This window comes from Mastacembelus armatus, chromosome 21 (genome assembly GCF_900324485.2).
Source record: "Mastacembelus armatus chromosome 21, fMasArm1.2, whole genome shotgun sequence".
In the NCBI taxonomy this organism is placed as follows: domain Eukaryota; kingdom Metazoa; phylum Chordata; class Actinopteri; order Synbranchiformes; family Mastacembelidae; genus Mastacembelus; species Mastacembelus armatus.
In genome coordinates, this window is record NC_046653.1 from 28,009,013 (window position 1) to 28,022,917 (window position 13,905).

A 13,905-nucleotide genomic window follows, 5' to 3' on the forward strand; every position below is an offset into this window, starting at 1 on the left:
TATTATTAGTCAGTCACAGGCTGATAGAAACAAGAAACAAACAAACACAATTTAGAGTGTGTAATTCATTAGTGTTCAATATAATACTGAAACTTACTGTACTGCCACTACTACAGTCAAAGAGACTGAAAAATGAGTAAATAAATGAGTAAATACTAAAAATAAATAAATGAGTAAATACTACAAATAAATAAACAAATAAGGCCTGTAGTCTTAAAGTCTTTCTGGTCTCGGTTTTTCAAATGGCGGGCCACGGTCTATTTATATGACAGAGAGGCGGGAAGACGACGCTCCGCCTCTCGGTTTAAAGGCGACGTGATGACGTGCGACTCCGTACGTGTGCTGTCAGAGAGCGCCGGGCAGATGCAGCCGGAGGTGAGTGTCTGTTGTTGTGAATGAACCGTGAGAGTGAACCCGGGGCCGTTTGAGCTCCGGCGGTGACCGAAGGCACCGTCTCCTTGCTGGCGACAGTCGGGACGATGCTCCGGTCTTTCGGCAGGATGTTACCGGCCGTGAACGAGGAGGAGGAGCGCTAGTTAGCTGTTAGCCGGTACCTGCTAGCAGGGCTAACCGAGCTAGTTGGACCGGAGGTTTCAACACGAGGCCACCAAGACCAACTCCCGTTTAAAGTAAACACTACTAACGCAGTAGTACAGTAGCAGTACAGCAGTAGTACAGCAGTAGTACAGCAGTAGTACAGCAGCAGTACAGCAGTAGTTAGTACAGCAGTAGTACAGCAGCAGTACAGCAGTAGTACAGCAGTAGTACAGCAGCAGTACAGCAGTAGTACAGCAGCAGTACAGCAGTAGTACAGCAGTAGTACGACTGAGCTGCAGGTAAATGTACTTCTGTTGTGGAGGTGCAGACATGTGACATCAGGATTGACTCTGGTGATGGTCAGTATTTAGACACAGTTACTGCAGTAACTCGCAGTAACTACCTGGGGCAGTTTGAAGTATTATTAAGTTACCAATCAGGCTGTCTGCAGGTTTTAAACACTGTATTAAACAGTTTGGTGTTCAAATGAAAGTATTTCATTTCTAAAAATATTTTTCTTGTTTTGTCCATTCGTCAGTCCAAAATACAAAACTACCATACAGGACAATTATCTTCATATTTTATAGGTAAAACAAGCAAATTATATTTGTTTGAATAATTACAGGAATAATTAAGTCAAAGTAGTTGCAGTTCATGGTCTTGATTTGAGACAAATTCATGAATCAACCTTTGTACTTAATTAGCTGAGAGCAGTATTTCCTACCGTTCCTCCGGGTTTTCTTTCACACCATAGACAGTATGAGCCTCATATTAAATTGGTTCTATGTGGTGTTAAAAGGAAATTCAATCTGGAGAACCTGAGGAAATCTTGTAGGTGCAAAACCAAGCGGCAGTAAAATAAATGTAAGCATCTTAACTGAGCTGATCCACTGTACCAGAGTCAAATTCCTTTGCCTCCAACATCCAACAATAAATCTGCTACTGATTCTGAGTCAGTTATAGTCACTGCAGCAACTGAATCAACATTCTGCATTAAAAAGGCTGAAATTTCCCTCTGACATGTTGTGGACAGACGTAGTACAGGAGTATCTACAGGGCTCCACTGTGTAATACTGCAGTACATCAGTGTGGCTGCTGTAGTTGAGATTTTACATTCAGAACAGGATCACAGCATAAGACTCGTGGTTTGAATTGAAACTACATGGCACAATATGAAGATTTCAACATTTTTATGGCCAATCTGTTTTGTTTTGAAGTCCCAGAATTAGGCTTGTCATTGTCACAGCAGCTCTGAGAAGACGTTTATATGTTCTGTGACGTTTTAGTGTTGTCCTGTCAGTTTCATTCTAACTTAATTAGAAATGTATATAACCAATAACAATCTCTGAATCTGTGGCCTGTTGCTGGTTAAAATATTTTGATCGTTTTGGTCACTGTGTGTGAAAGCAGTTCACATAATACAAAAAAAAAAAAAGTTTACTGATTCTGTGTAAATCAAATATTTGAGTAGAATTATTAATTAGTCTGATTACTATTTTCTGGTTTAATCAATGTGTTGGCTATAAATATAAGAAACCACTGGGAACATCCTAAAGTACTGACATCTTCCATCATTGGAAACCTAAAGATAATCAGTTTATAATCATGTCTAACCCCACGATAATCAGTTTACAGTCATATGAAAGTCTTTATTGCCGTAGAAGACCAAGAGAAGCAGTACATCCTCACATCATAAGCTAGAACATTGTGTTTGATGTTTTAATGATTAAACAATTATCAAAAATAATTGTTTATGAATTGATTAATTATGCAACAGTGTTTATAGTTGCATTATATTTACCTGTGACCCATACATCACACAAACAACCCCAACTCTTTTTGGAGCTGCCACTAGTCTCACACAGTCTTCATGAGTAGATAAAGTATGTAGACTGTGTGTTACTGCCTGTGTTTAGTGTCTATTGATCCCTTTCAGTCTCACTTTTATTATTTAAAAAAGATAAAAGATCCTGACGGCAGCTGAACCAGATGAGCTGTGTTTTGCGTTGTTTTATGTAAAGTCAGTGTAATGGAGAATATTCAGTCCAATGACTGGAACCTGGAAAAAACGTGTGAGTCTTTTCACCGGCTGATTTATGAGGTAGTGGCTCTGATCTCTCATTATGTTTCCATAAACAGAAGAAAATCATGTCCCACCCACATGAATCTTCTAATAAGAACTGATCAGAAGTACACGAGGAGCCGCTTCATGCTTCAGGAAATGGTTATTAATCTGGTGTCATAGTTTGACAGGTTTCATTTTGAGGTGTTTTCTTTTTTCAGTGCACTGATGTAGAGAATGAAGAAAAGGGAAAAAGACAAATATACAAAGATACTCCGGACATTGATGTACATGACCAGACACTGCTGCCACATCATGTCAGTTAGATGATTGTTTATATACAGTATTTATATACAATTAATAAATCAATTTACTTTACATAAAAATACAGAAAATAATCTTTATTTAAATTTAAAAAATAGTTTTAAAGCAAAAATATACAATTTTCTGTTTTCTGCTTCTACACTCTGAAGATTTTCAGTAAAATGAAAAGATAAGTTTGTATTTTTGTACATGTACATGGGATACAGGGACGTGTCAATTAGTACACTCATTGTTTTGTTTTAATTGATGCTTCTGTTCTGCAGTTTGATTGTACTTACTGATCGATATTTAACTGATTAGAATCTGATCTGTGATCCTGGAGCTCAGAGCAGAAAAACTCTACTCACACCTCCGCACAGATCAGATCATATAAAAACTACAGAAGCATTTCCTGGAGAAAAAGTCACCCCAATAGCATGATGCATTTCCCAGTACACTCTGCGTCCCAGTTATATACGTGGAAATGCCTCAGGTAACTTCAGCTGTACATGCCATCGCAGTTAGCTCATACAGTAGTGAATTAGTGTGTACAGGGTAATAAAATATTACATTTTACAGTTTATCATTGAAATTCAATTTAATTCTGTTTTCTGATGGAAATACTGGTTCTGAGTCAATGCATTTCTGGTTCCAGCATCTTCACTCTGAACACTTGCTTCTGTGAGAATAAGCTGAGTCATTTGGGTTTTAAACTGCTGGTCGGACAAAACGAGGCATGAAAACAGCTCGGACTCTGGGCAGTTATCAAAACCAATCGGTTTATTAATCAAAAACCGAAATAAATGTGACTTGTAGCCCTAATACACCGTTAGAGTTAGTATTTACTGCAGTGTGTCTGTGTCAACCCTCCTGTTACTCCTGGGGTCAATTTGATGTGAATAAACGGTTGATGATTGTTATTTCTTAATATTTCATGACTTTTCCTAAATTAATGGGGACAACATATGTGTTTTATATACGATTTATACACGTCAGCTCTTTGTGGTCATTTTGAGCCCAGGCTGTTTTAGCAAGGCGTATTAAAATTTTACACACATTTGTTTTGTGCATTTAGGGTGATATTCACTGTCATATAAAAAAAATATCCCTCTGTTTTAGGGTCCTAATCTACATAACGGGGGCTGCCACAAGAACTGTGACATTTCCTGGGATGTGGGCGTGGGGAACATATGGTTTCTATGAGGACGGTGTAGGACATAGGTCAGGGAGGAGCAAAAAGCTTGCAGAGCAGCTCTCTGAACCCTGCGTTGATGCTCTGTGTGCTTTCTCCTCATGCTCTCTCTCAATTTGAAATGACCTCTAAGAAAAGAAGCTGTCAGTGAGGTTTTCCACAGTGAAAGTAACACATGCCCCTTTTCCACCAAGGCAGTTCCAGGGCTGGTTCAGAGCCAGTGCCTAATTTAGAACCAGTCCTTTGTGTTTCGGCAGCTAAAAGACTGCTTTTGGGCCAGGGAAACTGGTGCATGTTTCTCTACTGGTCTAGAAGTAAGAACCGCTCATGTCAGAGGTGGGGGCGGGATTATCAGGACTAACTGGACCAAGTGTGTCCATGTTTAGATGCCAGTTTAGGCTCACAAAGCCTGGAGCAGCTGTACAAAACAGACATGTTCAGGACATATGTTAACATCCACACAGCCACGATGTTAAGATGGCTAATGAGCGTGCAACAGGTCATGTGAGTGAAAAGTCGGCTGTTATTGGCTGTTGCAGATGGTAAAATAGAAGTTACACGTTTCTACAGTTGTTTGAAATCTCGGGTTTAGTCCGCGGTACGGTGTGAGGGTCTTTTATTCTGCATTCATGGTCAGGGCTCGTTGAATCTTTAACTTCACCTTCTGCATGTTTTAAACAAGTGCTGCGGTTTAGGATTGATGAGTAGCGAGTATGATCATCGCTGATGACTGATGATATCATCAGGATGAAGCAGTGAATTCCTGCAGCCCCCACAGACTCAGATGTGAAGAAGCATAAAAACATTTCCAGTGTGCTTCCACTGACTGAGTCTAGTTTCCAGCCTCGCTCGGCCCGTTGACTCAGCCGTATTAAGCCTTCGCCGCTTGGCGTCAGGGGGATTCCCTGGCAGGGGAAATCGATGACATTAACCCTTTGTTTCATGTGTGTCGGCAGCCTTCCATGTTCGCAGCAGTGGGCGAGGAAAGGTGTCTAGGTGAGATGAGTCTGCAAGGCTGGAATCCCCCAGTGTGGTTTATGGGGACTCTTGTATCTAAGGTGGAATGATCTGTTGTCTCTGCTTTACTCGAATAAGTTCACCTTTTCTAACAAGCTTACTGTCATGCCCAGGATGCTCAGACCGAACGTAGGAATCATACTCGTTATTCCACTTTCCTGCAGGATTTTCAGTTTTACAGCTTTCCTTCATCATTCCTGACATTCCTCAAATTTTTATTATGTCTGCTTTAACTGGTCTATTCACAAACCTTTTCATTTAGCTTCTGTTCTCCTTTTTGACACTTGGTTACAGATTATCATTGTTCCGTTTGCTGACGTACTGTGTTCTTTTTGTCGATCTCTTCTTTACTGTTCTGAGTTTTAGCCTTTCATTAATTTCATTGTTGAGTTTGTTTCTTCTTGTCAGTTGAGTTGCATTTGCCTTATTGTTTGACATTTCATTACATTTTTAGATCCGTCTAAATATACAACAAGATCATTTTTGTTTTTGTTTGTCCTGGACAACTTCAAATTGTAAATTGTAAAAAATTATGAAGTGAAACTGAGGAGTCACTGAGGCCTGACCCTGAAACCAGGCAACAGCTTTTTATTATAAAGGTCAAAAAGGTCAGAAACCGCAGAGTTAATCGAACCATCTCTGCCCTGTCTGTCCTCGGCACATTCACATTTTCATATTTCACATTATTGTGATGCCATTCAGGAAGTAGATTGGACTATTTGAGCACAATGGATGACATTATGCTGGTGTTTCCAATCAGATTTTTAGTTTTGACACATTTGCATTGAAGCTGTGCTGAACCAGTGGACTGGTATCTCTGTGCCACTGACAGAAACAGAGAGCAGATTGCACAGCTCATTTCCTTCTCCAGATATGAGTGGCGTATTACTGAGCTGCAGGGAGCAGATATTGACTGATTGAGCAGTCTGTGGGCGAACGCTGAGTGCTGCTGCTGCTACATTAGCTCCCATTGTGGGCAGCTAAATGGAGGGCGGACTGGAAATCACTGGGAGGGAATTCAGTGGAAGGACAGAAAGCTCGGGGACTGTAAGCCGTCCACTTCCTGCTGCTGGCCGTGTAAACCTCGCATCATAATGGACTTCTCTATCAGGGCGCATTGTGCTGCAAATAGACGGATATTACTGCTTTACTGTGGTTTGTTACTGCAAAGTTCACTTTCTGTTAACAGTAGTTTTTTTTTTTTTTTACCCTGCCTGAAACGTTCAGCTGATCAGCTCTTGGTTCTGGACTACGTCGCCTCCGTCAGGCCGCTGCCTGTTTTACATTTAAATAAATAAATCCAGTTGTAGCTGAACACACTGAGGTTGTGTTTTCTAGTTTCTCGTAACATGGTGTTAGTCGTGGAGACAGTTTCTCTTTACCTTCATCAGTTAACCACTGCTTTAGTCCATAAAACGTCAGAAATGAGCATCGAAGCCAAGGTCACCAGTTCCACTAACTTCATTTATTTAATGAACCAGGTAAACCCCAGCAAGGTCAGCAAAACTTCAGTCCCTGACGCCTGAAGGAAACAAACTGAAGTTAAAAATGAAGCTAAAATCAGACATCAGTAAAGAAATAGTTCATTGTAATGTGAAAACTTTATTTCCCTTTTCTCTCCAACGTTAATCCATTAATTATAAAATATTCATTCATCTTTACAAAGGATTTTGTTGCAGCACAAATTACAAGAAAGGGGATTCAAGGAATAACAGCAGTGAATTAAATATAGGCTGAAAGGAAAATTTCAATGTAAAGCAAATAAAATAGACAACACTAATTAGCTCTCAGTTTACATGTTGACTATAACTTCCTGACTGGAAACGCTGGAAATGAGGATAAATCTGAATATTAAAGGTTTGATGTTTGAGATGTAAATGTTGTGGACAACAAAAGACAACAGCAGGAAAAGAAAGCGGTGAATATTTTACTGTTTGACAGTTAATAGTTTCTGTATGAGCTAAAGGAGCATTTTACTCAAACATGTGAGTCCTGGCTGGGTCAGACTTTCAGTCGCTTATTTAATGAAGTTAGTCACAGTGATGATCAGTGGTCAAACGTGTGGAAGGAGCCAGGCCGGGTTTTTTATTCCTTTTTCCAGATTTCCTCATCATTTTAGTCTTTTAACAGTGTATGTAGTTTTCAGCCATTTTGTAAGTCACGACTTTTTCTTTTTCGGTGGTTAAATCTAAAATATCAAACAAGAAACTGCAAAAACAGAAATTTCTTCATTAATAAAATGCATCATTTAATTGATACATTTTATTAATGAAGAAATGAAGAAACATCAGTTTTACATATAAAAGACGATGACAGACATTGTCTTTTATATGTTTCTTATCAAAATCAGAAATACTTTATTAATCCTGTGGGATATTTAGCCACTTCTGTTCAGATTTTAGTTTGATGGGTGTATTTTTTTAAGGATGTGGGAATTTGTTTTCCTTCTGTAAAGATTTTGTCACATTGTGAAAAGACACTTTAAATAAAGCATTATTGTTATTATTCATACAGGTGAGAAGACACAGCCCAGTTTACATTAAGAATAAATGTAGAGAATTATTGTGGTTTAATAGAAAAACAATTAAATGTAGCACACATATAAAAATACTAAAGTTATGTTGTTATCAACACCAAACAAAAAGCCATTTCTGTCACCCTAACCCTAACCAGTAATCAATAATCCCTGTCCTGTCTCTGTCAGAGCGCTCCGCCTCCCAGCGTCCTGCTGGTGGAGGCGTTTCACGGCGGTTCTCACAAACAGCTGATTGACCTGCTGCAAGAAAATATCCCGGGCTGCTCCGTCTTCACGCTGCCCGCAAAGAAGTGGCACTGGAGAGCGAGGACGGCCGCCCTGTACTTCAGCCAGACCATCCCCACCTGCTCCTCATACAGGTGAAGCTCACACAGGTGTATATGTAACAACACCAGCCAGCTCTGAGCTCAATCAAACCCAAAGGTGCTGATGCGTCTGCTCACTGCAGGTTGTGTTGTTTCGGTGTGGGGGGGGCTGACTTGCCCTGAATTTAAACTGTTCTGTCACACCTGCATTGTACAAACGGGACTTTAAAAGTCTTGAATTTATTAGTTCCAATTTCAACAAAGGAGATTTCTTGGATTTTATTTCTCCTTTTATCAGAATGAAGTGTTTTTCATTTCATCAGCAGGACCACTTCATGTCTGGACTGTGGAAAGGTAAAATGTTTATTTGCTGTAGCAATGTTCTTTTGTTAGCAATGCTAAAAGAGTGAGACAATAATGTTACACAGGTGTCTTACATGCTCTCCATTAAATGCCCTGCTAATGTTAGCTGGTTAGCACACTGAAATGCATGTGGATGTCAAGCACATGCTAAAATGAGCATGCTAAATGGGTCCGATGCTATTGAAAATAATCCCACTGAAATGTTAGCTTGCTAGCATTAGCTGAAGCTGCCCAGACTGATGCCTACAGGACATGGTGTGAGGACTTTGATGTGGCTGCTTCGCTCTCAGGCCTGGGTTAGACTGATTTCCTGGACCTGATCAGGACTGTGGAGCAGGAATCAGTCTGACTCAAACCAGATGCTCCTTCTCTATTTTTACTCCTTGCATTGCCAAGAATAGTGTGAGAGGACTTCCTGTGGAGTCAAAGCTGAAAGCTGCAGCTGAATCCACAGAGGGATCACCTGATTTAACCTCCTGACCAGGAACTGGTTTTGTTTTTCTTCAGATTTCACTAACGACATCTGGGTTTTCTTACTGCAGCTCAAAATGGGTTAGTGGTCATTGATTAGACTGGCCTTCTTCTTTACTGTTCTGTCTATAAAATGTCAAATAAATCATACCTAGAGGTCTTGTCCAGAAGCTCGGTATCTTTTAGTGTTTTTGCTTGTCCAAAAACATCCCACATCCTGTTCAGCAGGTGAACCGCTGTAAACCCTTTATTCCCACAGCAGCAGATGAAGGTTAAACCCACCAGTCACATACAGACAAAACACGAGTTCGTGGGTTTGGACCATGAATCCTTCACTGCAGTTGATAGTACACAACACATCTGTACTTTGGACCGCCCCAGGGGGCCCAGAAATGTCTCTAGATCATGTCCCACAGTTAACCTTGTATTTCTGTACCTGCCGTTCTCTGCAGAGTCCTGTTCAGCAGCTCTGTCCTGAATCTGTGTGAGCTGGTGGCTCTCAGACCGGATCTGGCCCGTCTAAAGAAGGTTCTGTACTTCCACGAGAACCAACTGGTTTACCCAGTCCGGAAAGACCAGGAGAGGGACTTCCAGTACGGATACAACCAAGTCTTGTCATGGTAAAGACTCCAGTGCTTGTGTATTTTCAGGACCAGAACCCTGTCTGAGCCACAGTACAACACCGAAAATCGCTGCTTGGTGCTTTCATCTTGTGTTTGTTGACACTGGGTTTACTTGTTTGTTTCCTCTGTGCTAAAGGCGTAAAACTAATCTGGAAATTATTAGCAGTATCATCAGAAACCAGTGATTTTATTCTTTGAAATATTTAATTCTTATTATGTTACTGCTTCCTATTCAAACCCCGTCTGTAGAAATGAATGGTGACTTCTGCCAGGTAGGGAACCAGGTGTGTGTTGGACACACATGTGTTCAGGTATTACCTGAGACAACAACACAGACATGTTGTTGCACATGTTGTGTCTGTTACAGTGGGCACTATAACAATAAGTGTGTTTGTTCAGTCTCTAACCGTTTGTCTTAATGAGAGTGTCAGGCTGCTTGTGATTGGTTAACGACCTGAGCTGATTAGTTAATTACTGACATGCTGCTCATGTCGTCATTAATCAGACGTGTAACAGAAAACTGATTGTTGTTGATCTGCTGGGCAGCTTGTCAATAAGTGGCAGCCTCCCCATCTCGGCTAATGTTGTTACTGCAGCATTAAAGAACGCACGGCCCTGATCCTTACGAGACGTCTGATTGGACCGAGGCCAGATTACTTTGCTAATGTGAAGCTTAATGAAGCCGCGTGGGCCAGGCAGCCGCTCACCGCTTGGCTTTAAAGTCACGTCAAACCAGAGACGGCCGCTGTACCTGGTGATATCATGTTAATAATAATCTGCAACTCTGTCATACTCAAAGTTCAGTTTCACTTTACTATCGGTATAAATTTTGGTAATCAGCTAGTCATTTACTGATCCAGTAAAAATCCTCATATTCTCTGTTTCCATCAGTGTTAACGTTACTGCTGCTGATTTTCATATTATTTGAAGACAAGTGCGTCACATCACGTTCTTTGTTAGTATCGATGGATTTTACAATAAATCAGGCAGAGCGTCACCCTGTTTACCTTTGTTCTCCATCTAATCAGTCGTTACGAACCGGACTAACGTGAGGACTCGTTCGATGCACCGAGGCCTGTTTGTCGGTTCCGTGACTTAAACCTGTTTCTGTCCTGCAGCCTGGTGTCAGATGTGGTGGTCTTTAACTCCCTCTTCAACATGGAGTCCTTCCTGTCCTCTATCTCATCCTTCATGAAGAAGATTCCAGACCACCGGCCCAGAGACCTGGATAAGCTGATCCAGCCCAAGTGTATGGTCCTGAACTACCCAGTGCAGTTTCCTGACGTCAGCAGGTCAGTGTTTGGTCAGGAGGTTCCTCCCTAACCCATCATGATTATTATTACTGTTGTATTAACATGTACCTAACATGTACCTGTACCTGGACATGGACCTGCTTCAACTACCTTTATATTAGACAGCATTGGTGAACAAATCAGCGAGGCTGAAACTGTTTAGCTGGTTCAGATCTGTCCCCTTATAGGGTATTCAACCACATGTCTGTAAAGTAAACATATGCAGCGGTCACAAGTTCAGGCGACTCTGATTATCAAACCCTCGTTAGATTAAAGAAACGTGTCAGCGTGTGTGTCCTGGACTCTGACTGACAGGTTTTATGGTTTCAGTCGGACTTCAGGTGAACACTGTCCCAGCGTCAGTACATGAGCACAGACAGGCCAGTGTAGGGTATGCAATGAAATCTCAGTGTGTGTCTGTGTGTGTGTGTGTGTGTGTGTGTGTGTGTCTGGTCGTATCAGTGCAGAGCTGCAGGACGACCCTTCTCTCCCCTCCAGTGTTTCTCAGCTCATTTTCACGTTAATGTGTCTGATCCACAGCAAACTCACAGAGTGTAAGTAAGTGATTATATGCATGGCCGACAATCCCCCCACACGCCCGCGGTCCTCCAGAAAACCCTGAGTCTGGCTCTTTGAAAATATGAAACGCTCACAGAAACAAACCGGGGAGGGGGGAGGGTGTCTTTATGTGATGTGTTGAAATCGAGGAGGGGAAAAACACAACGGGCCCAGAGGTAGAAAACACAGCACCGCTGTGATTCTGCATTAACCGCAGCTCTAATCAGGGTTTTGTAGTTCAGAATCACAGCTGCAAGTACTGCAGCTACCAGTTACTTTCATAGTTAAGCTTTGCAGGATGTCAGAAACACTCATCTATCACCCTCCCACCCGGTCCCTGTTTACTGCAGGTACTACCACTACCTGGTACTACGCTTCAGTTATTAAGAGAAGACGGTAAAAACTCATGATCGTAAAGATCCTGACGGCTCTAACGTTTAAACTGTTGCTGCTGACATGACTTTTTTACACCTACTGTTTTCAGATCAAGCAACCACACTGCACACACTTGGCATTTATCTTCAGCCAAATGTGCTTTTCCTGCTTTGCCTCTTTAGAAATGATCACTGATTCATTTGGATTCAGTAAAATGAGGCCTGTGACTTCACAATGAGGCGTATTCTTGGTTTGAGAGAACAAAAAGCAGCCGGCTCAAAGAAGAGAGGGCAACAAACAGTTTGTGGAGGGAGTCTGATGTGCGAATGCACCAAGCCCTCTCTGGCCTGCTGTTTGGCCTCTTTGTGGTCGTGCGTTTGCGGTATCCATCTATCAGTCGGCCTTTGAGTGCTGGACCTGTGTAATTGAATAGTGATTGACCCGAGGCAGTAGAAACCAGCAGAGGGACACAAAGACATTACATCCATCACAGCCGAGCCACAGGACTCTGACTTCTCCCTGAGCATTGTCCCAGTGAAATCAGATCAATGCAGACACCACATGACCAGCAGGTGTCTGATCTCGCAGAAGCCAAAGCCGGTTTTTTGTGGTCTTTGTGCAGGATCTGATGAAGACCACTGATTAAAATATTAGTTTTAATCAGGATCTGCTTCTAGAGAATCTCTGAGACATTAGAGTCAGTTCAGTTTTTACTGCCTAGCAGAGGTCTCCATGGGGCGGATTGGACCCAGGTAGAGTCCTGTTCTATTGCATCAGGTCTGAAAATCAGAACAAGAACAACTTACTTTTTGGAAGTTGTATCCTTGGGTCCCTCTTGGACCAGATCTATTTTGGAAGCGACCTGAATGTTCTTGGCTTCCTTTTAGATCAGGCCCAGTAATCATAAATTTTGTTGGACCCTAAGGATCCAAAAGTAGACAAAGTTCCTTTTGATCGAGCTGTTTTGGACCAGTTTTGACTCTTCTCAGCTCTTTTTTTGATTGGGTCTTTTAATCAAAAGGTGTTTGTTGGACTCCATCTATTCTCTGAGTTCATTCCAATAATTCTTAGGTGTGTGCGACTCTGAGGATTCAGTAAATAAACCCAGTCCTTTTCACACCTGGTTTGAACATTCATGGGGGAATTTATTCCGATTCTGGTGTATGTTGGCTGGACTGTTTGAGGGTTTAGACTTGGTTTGAGGGTTTAGGTTGTGGTGTCAGTGTGGAGTCTTCATCACAGTAATGTCAAATAGTTCTGGTTGGCAAAAACACTGAAACCCAGGTTACCAGCTAATCCAGAAATCCTTGGCATCCTACAGTGCCGCCCCAGCAGCAGAGGGACGGTGGAGGTGTGACGTCAGCTGGTCCCGGACTAAGCGAAGGTGGTTGGCAGCTGTTTCTATCTGTGCAGATTAATTGTGGAGGCAGCGATTAGGATGGAGATCCTGCTTCATCAGCTGTAATCAGTGCAGACTTCACAGATGAGGTCCTGTGAGGGTTCACAGCGACACATAGGAACTGAAGGTTTAACCTCAGGTTCAGTTGTTTGGCATCAGGCCTTCTGACGTATTGGGTGGGCACATCAACACTACACGGCTCTGGCTCCAGGTCAAGGGGGACAGGCTTTGACAAACATTTCCTCACACTCTAGACTGTGCTCTTAAAAACACAGGAGACATAAGTTTGGAGTCTGTTATTGAAACAGTTGCAGTGACATGAACCAGCGTCTTTAAAACAGGTTTCACCTCCACATATTGAGCTGAGGCCAGAGTGGGATGCACAGTGGAACTGTAACTGAAATTGTGTTTTCTGATCGTTGGCCGACAGCGTTTCTGTCAGAAATCCTTTTGTCAGAGAGGTGGGTGAGGATGTAAGATTTATTGTGGTGTTTGCAGACCTGGATCAAAGTCAAGCGGTCGGGGACGGTCTGCTCTGCACAGCCATTTATTGCAGCACAGGTCCAGATGCCATATGTACGGAGAAGAGTGGACTCTTCCCACTGAAGATAATCAGGGTTTGTGCTTGTTCCTCTGCAGTGGCTGTGATTCACGTCTAATCCTGTGTGTATAGAAATAACTGTAGCTACACTGACATTAGCTAGAACGCTGTGAGCCGGCTCCGCAGCCTCAGACTCTTCTGATTATTGCCAATAAAGTAAATGAACTGAACGATTTTTGACCTTCATCTTTTCATCTTTAATCAGACTCATAGAGGTGAGGTCATCACACAGATTACTGTTGATTTATCAATAAGATAATTGGCCCCCCCA

At 42.0% G+C, this 13,905-nt stretch overlaps 1 protein-coding gene across 4 annotated transcripts in view; it reads left to right on the plus strand.

The window, feature by feature from the left end:
* The first annotated feature begins 323 nt into the window (after positions 1 to 323).
* The window catches only part of gtdc1 (glycosyltransferase-like domain containing 1), a 28,970-nt gene continuing 15,388 nt past the window's right edge, over positions 324 to 13,905 (plus strand). For all 4 annotated transcript variants that reach the window (XM_026295836.1, XM_033325808.1, XM_026295835.1 and 1 more), the window contains exons 1-4: positions 324 to 375; positions 7,816 to 8,006; positions 9,239 to 9,406; positions 10,528 to 10,701. In XM_026295836.1, the coding sequence (XP_026151621.1) occupies positions 364 to 375; positions 7,816 to 8,006; positions 9,239 to 9,406; positions 10,528 to 10,701 (545 nt within the window). In that variant the 5' untranslated portion in view covers positions 324 to 363. The remainder of the gene's footprint in view (positions 376 to 7,815; positions 8,007 to 9,238; positions 9,407 to 10,527; positions 10,702 to 13,905) is intronic.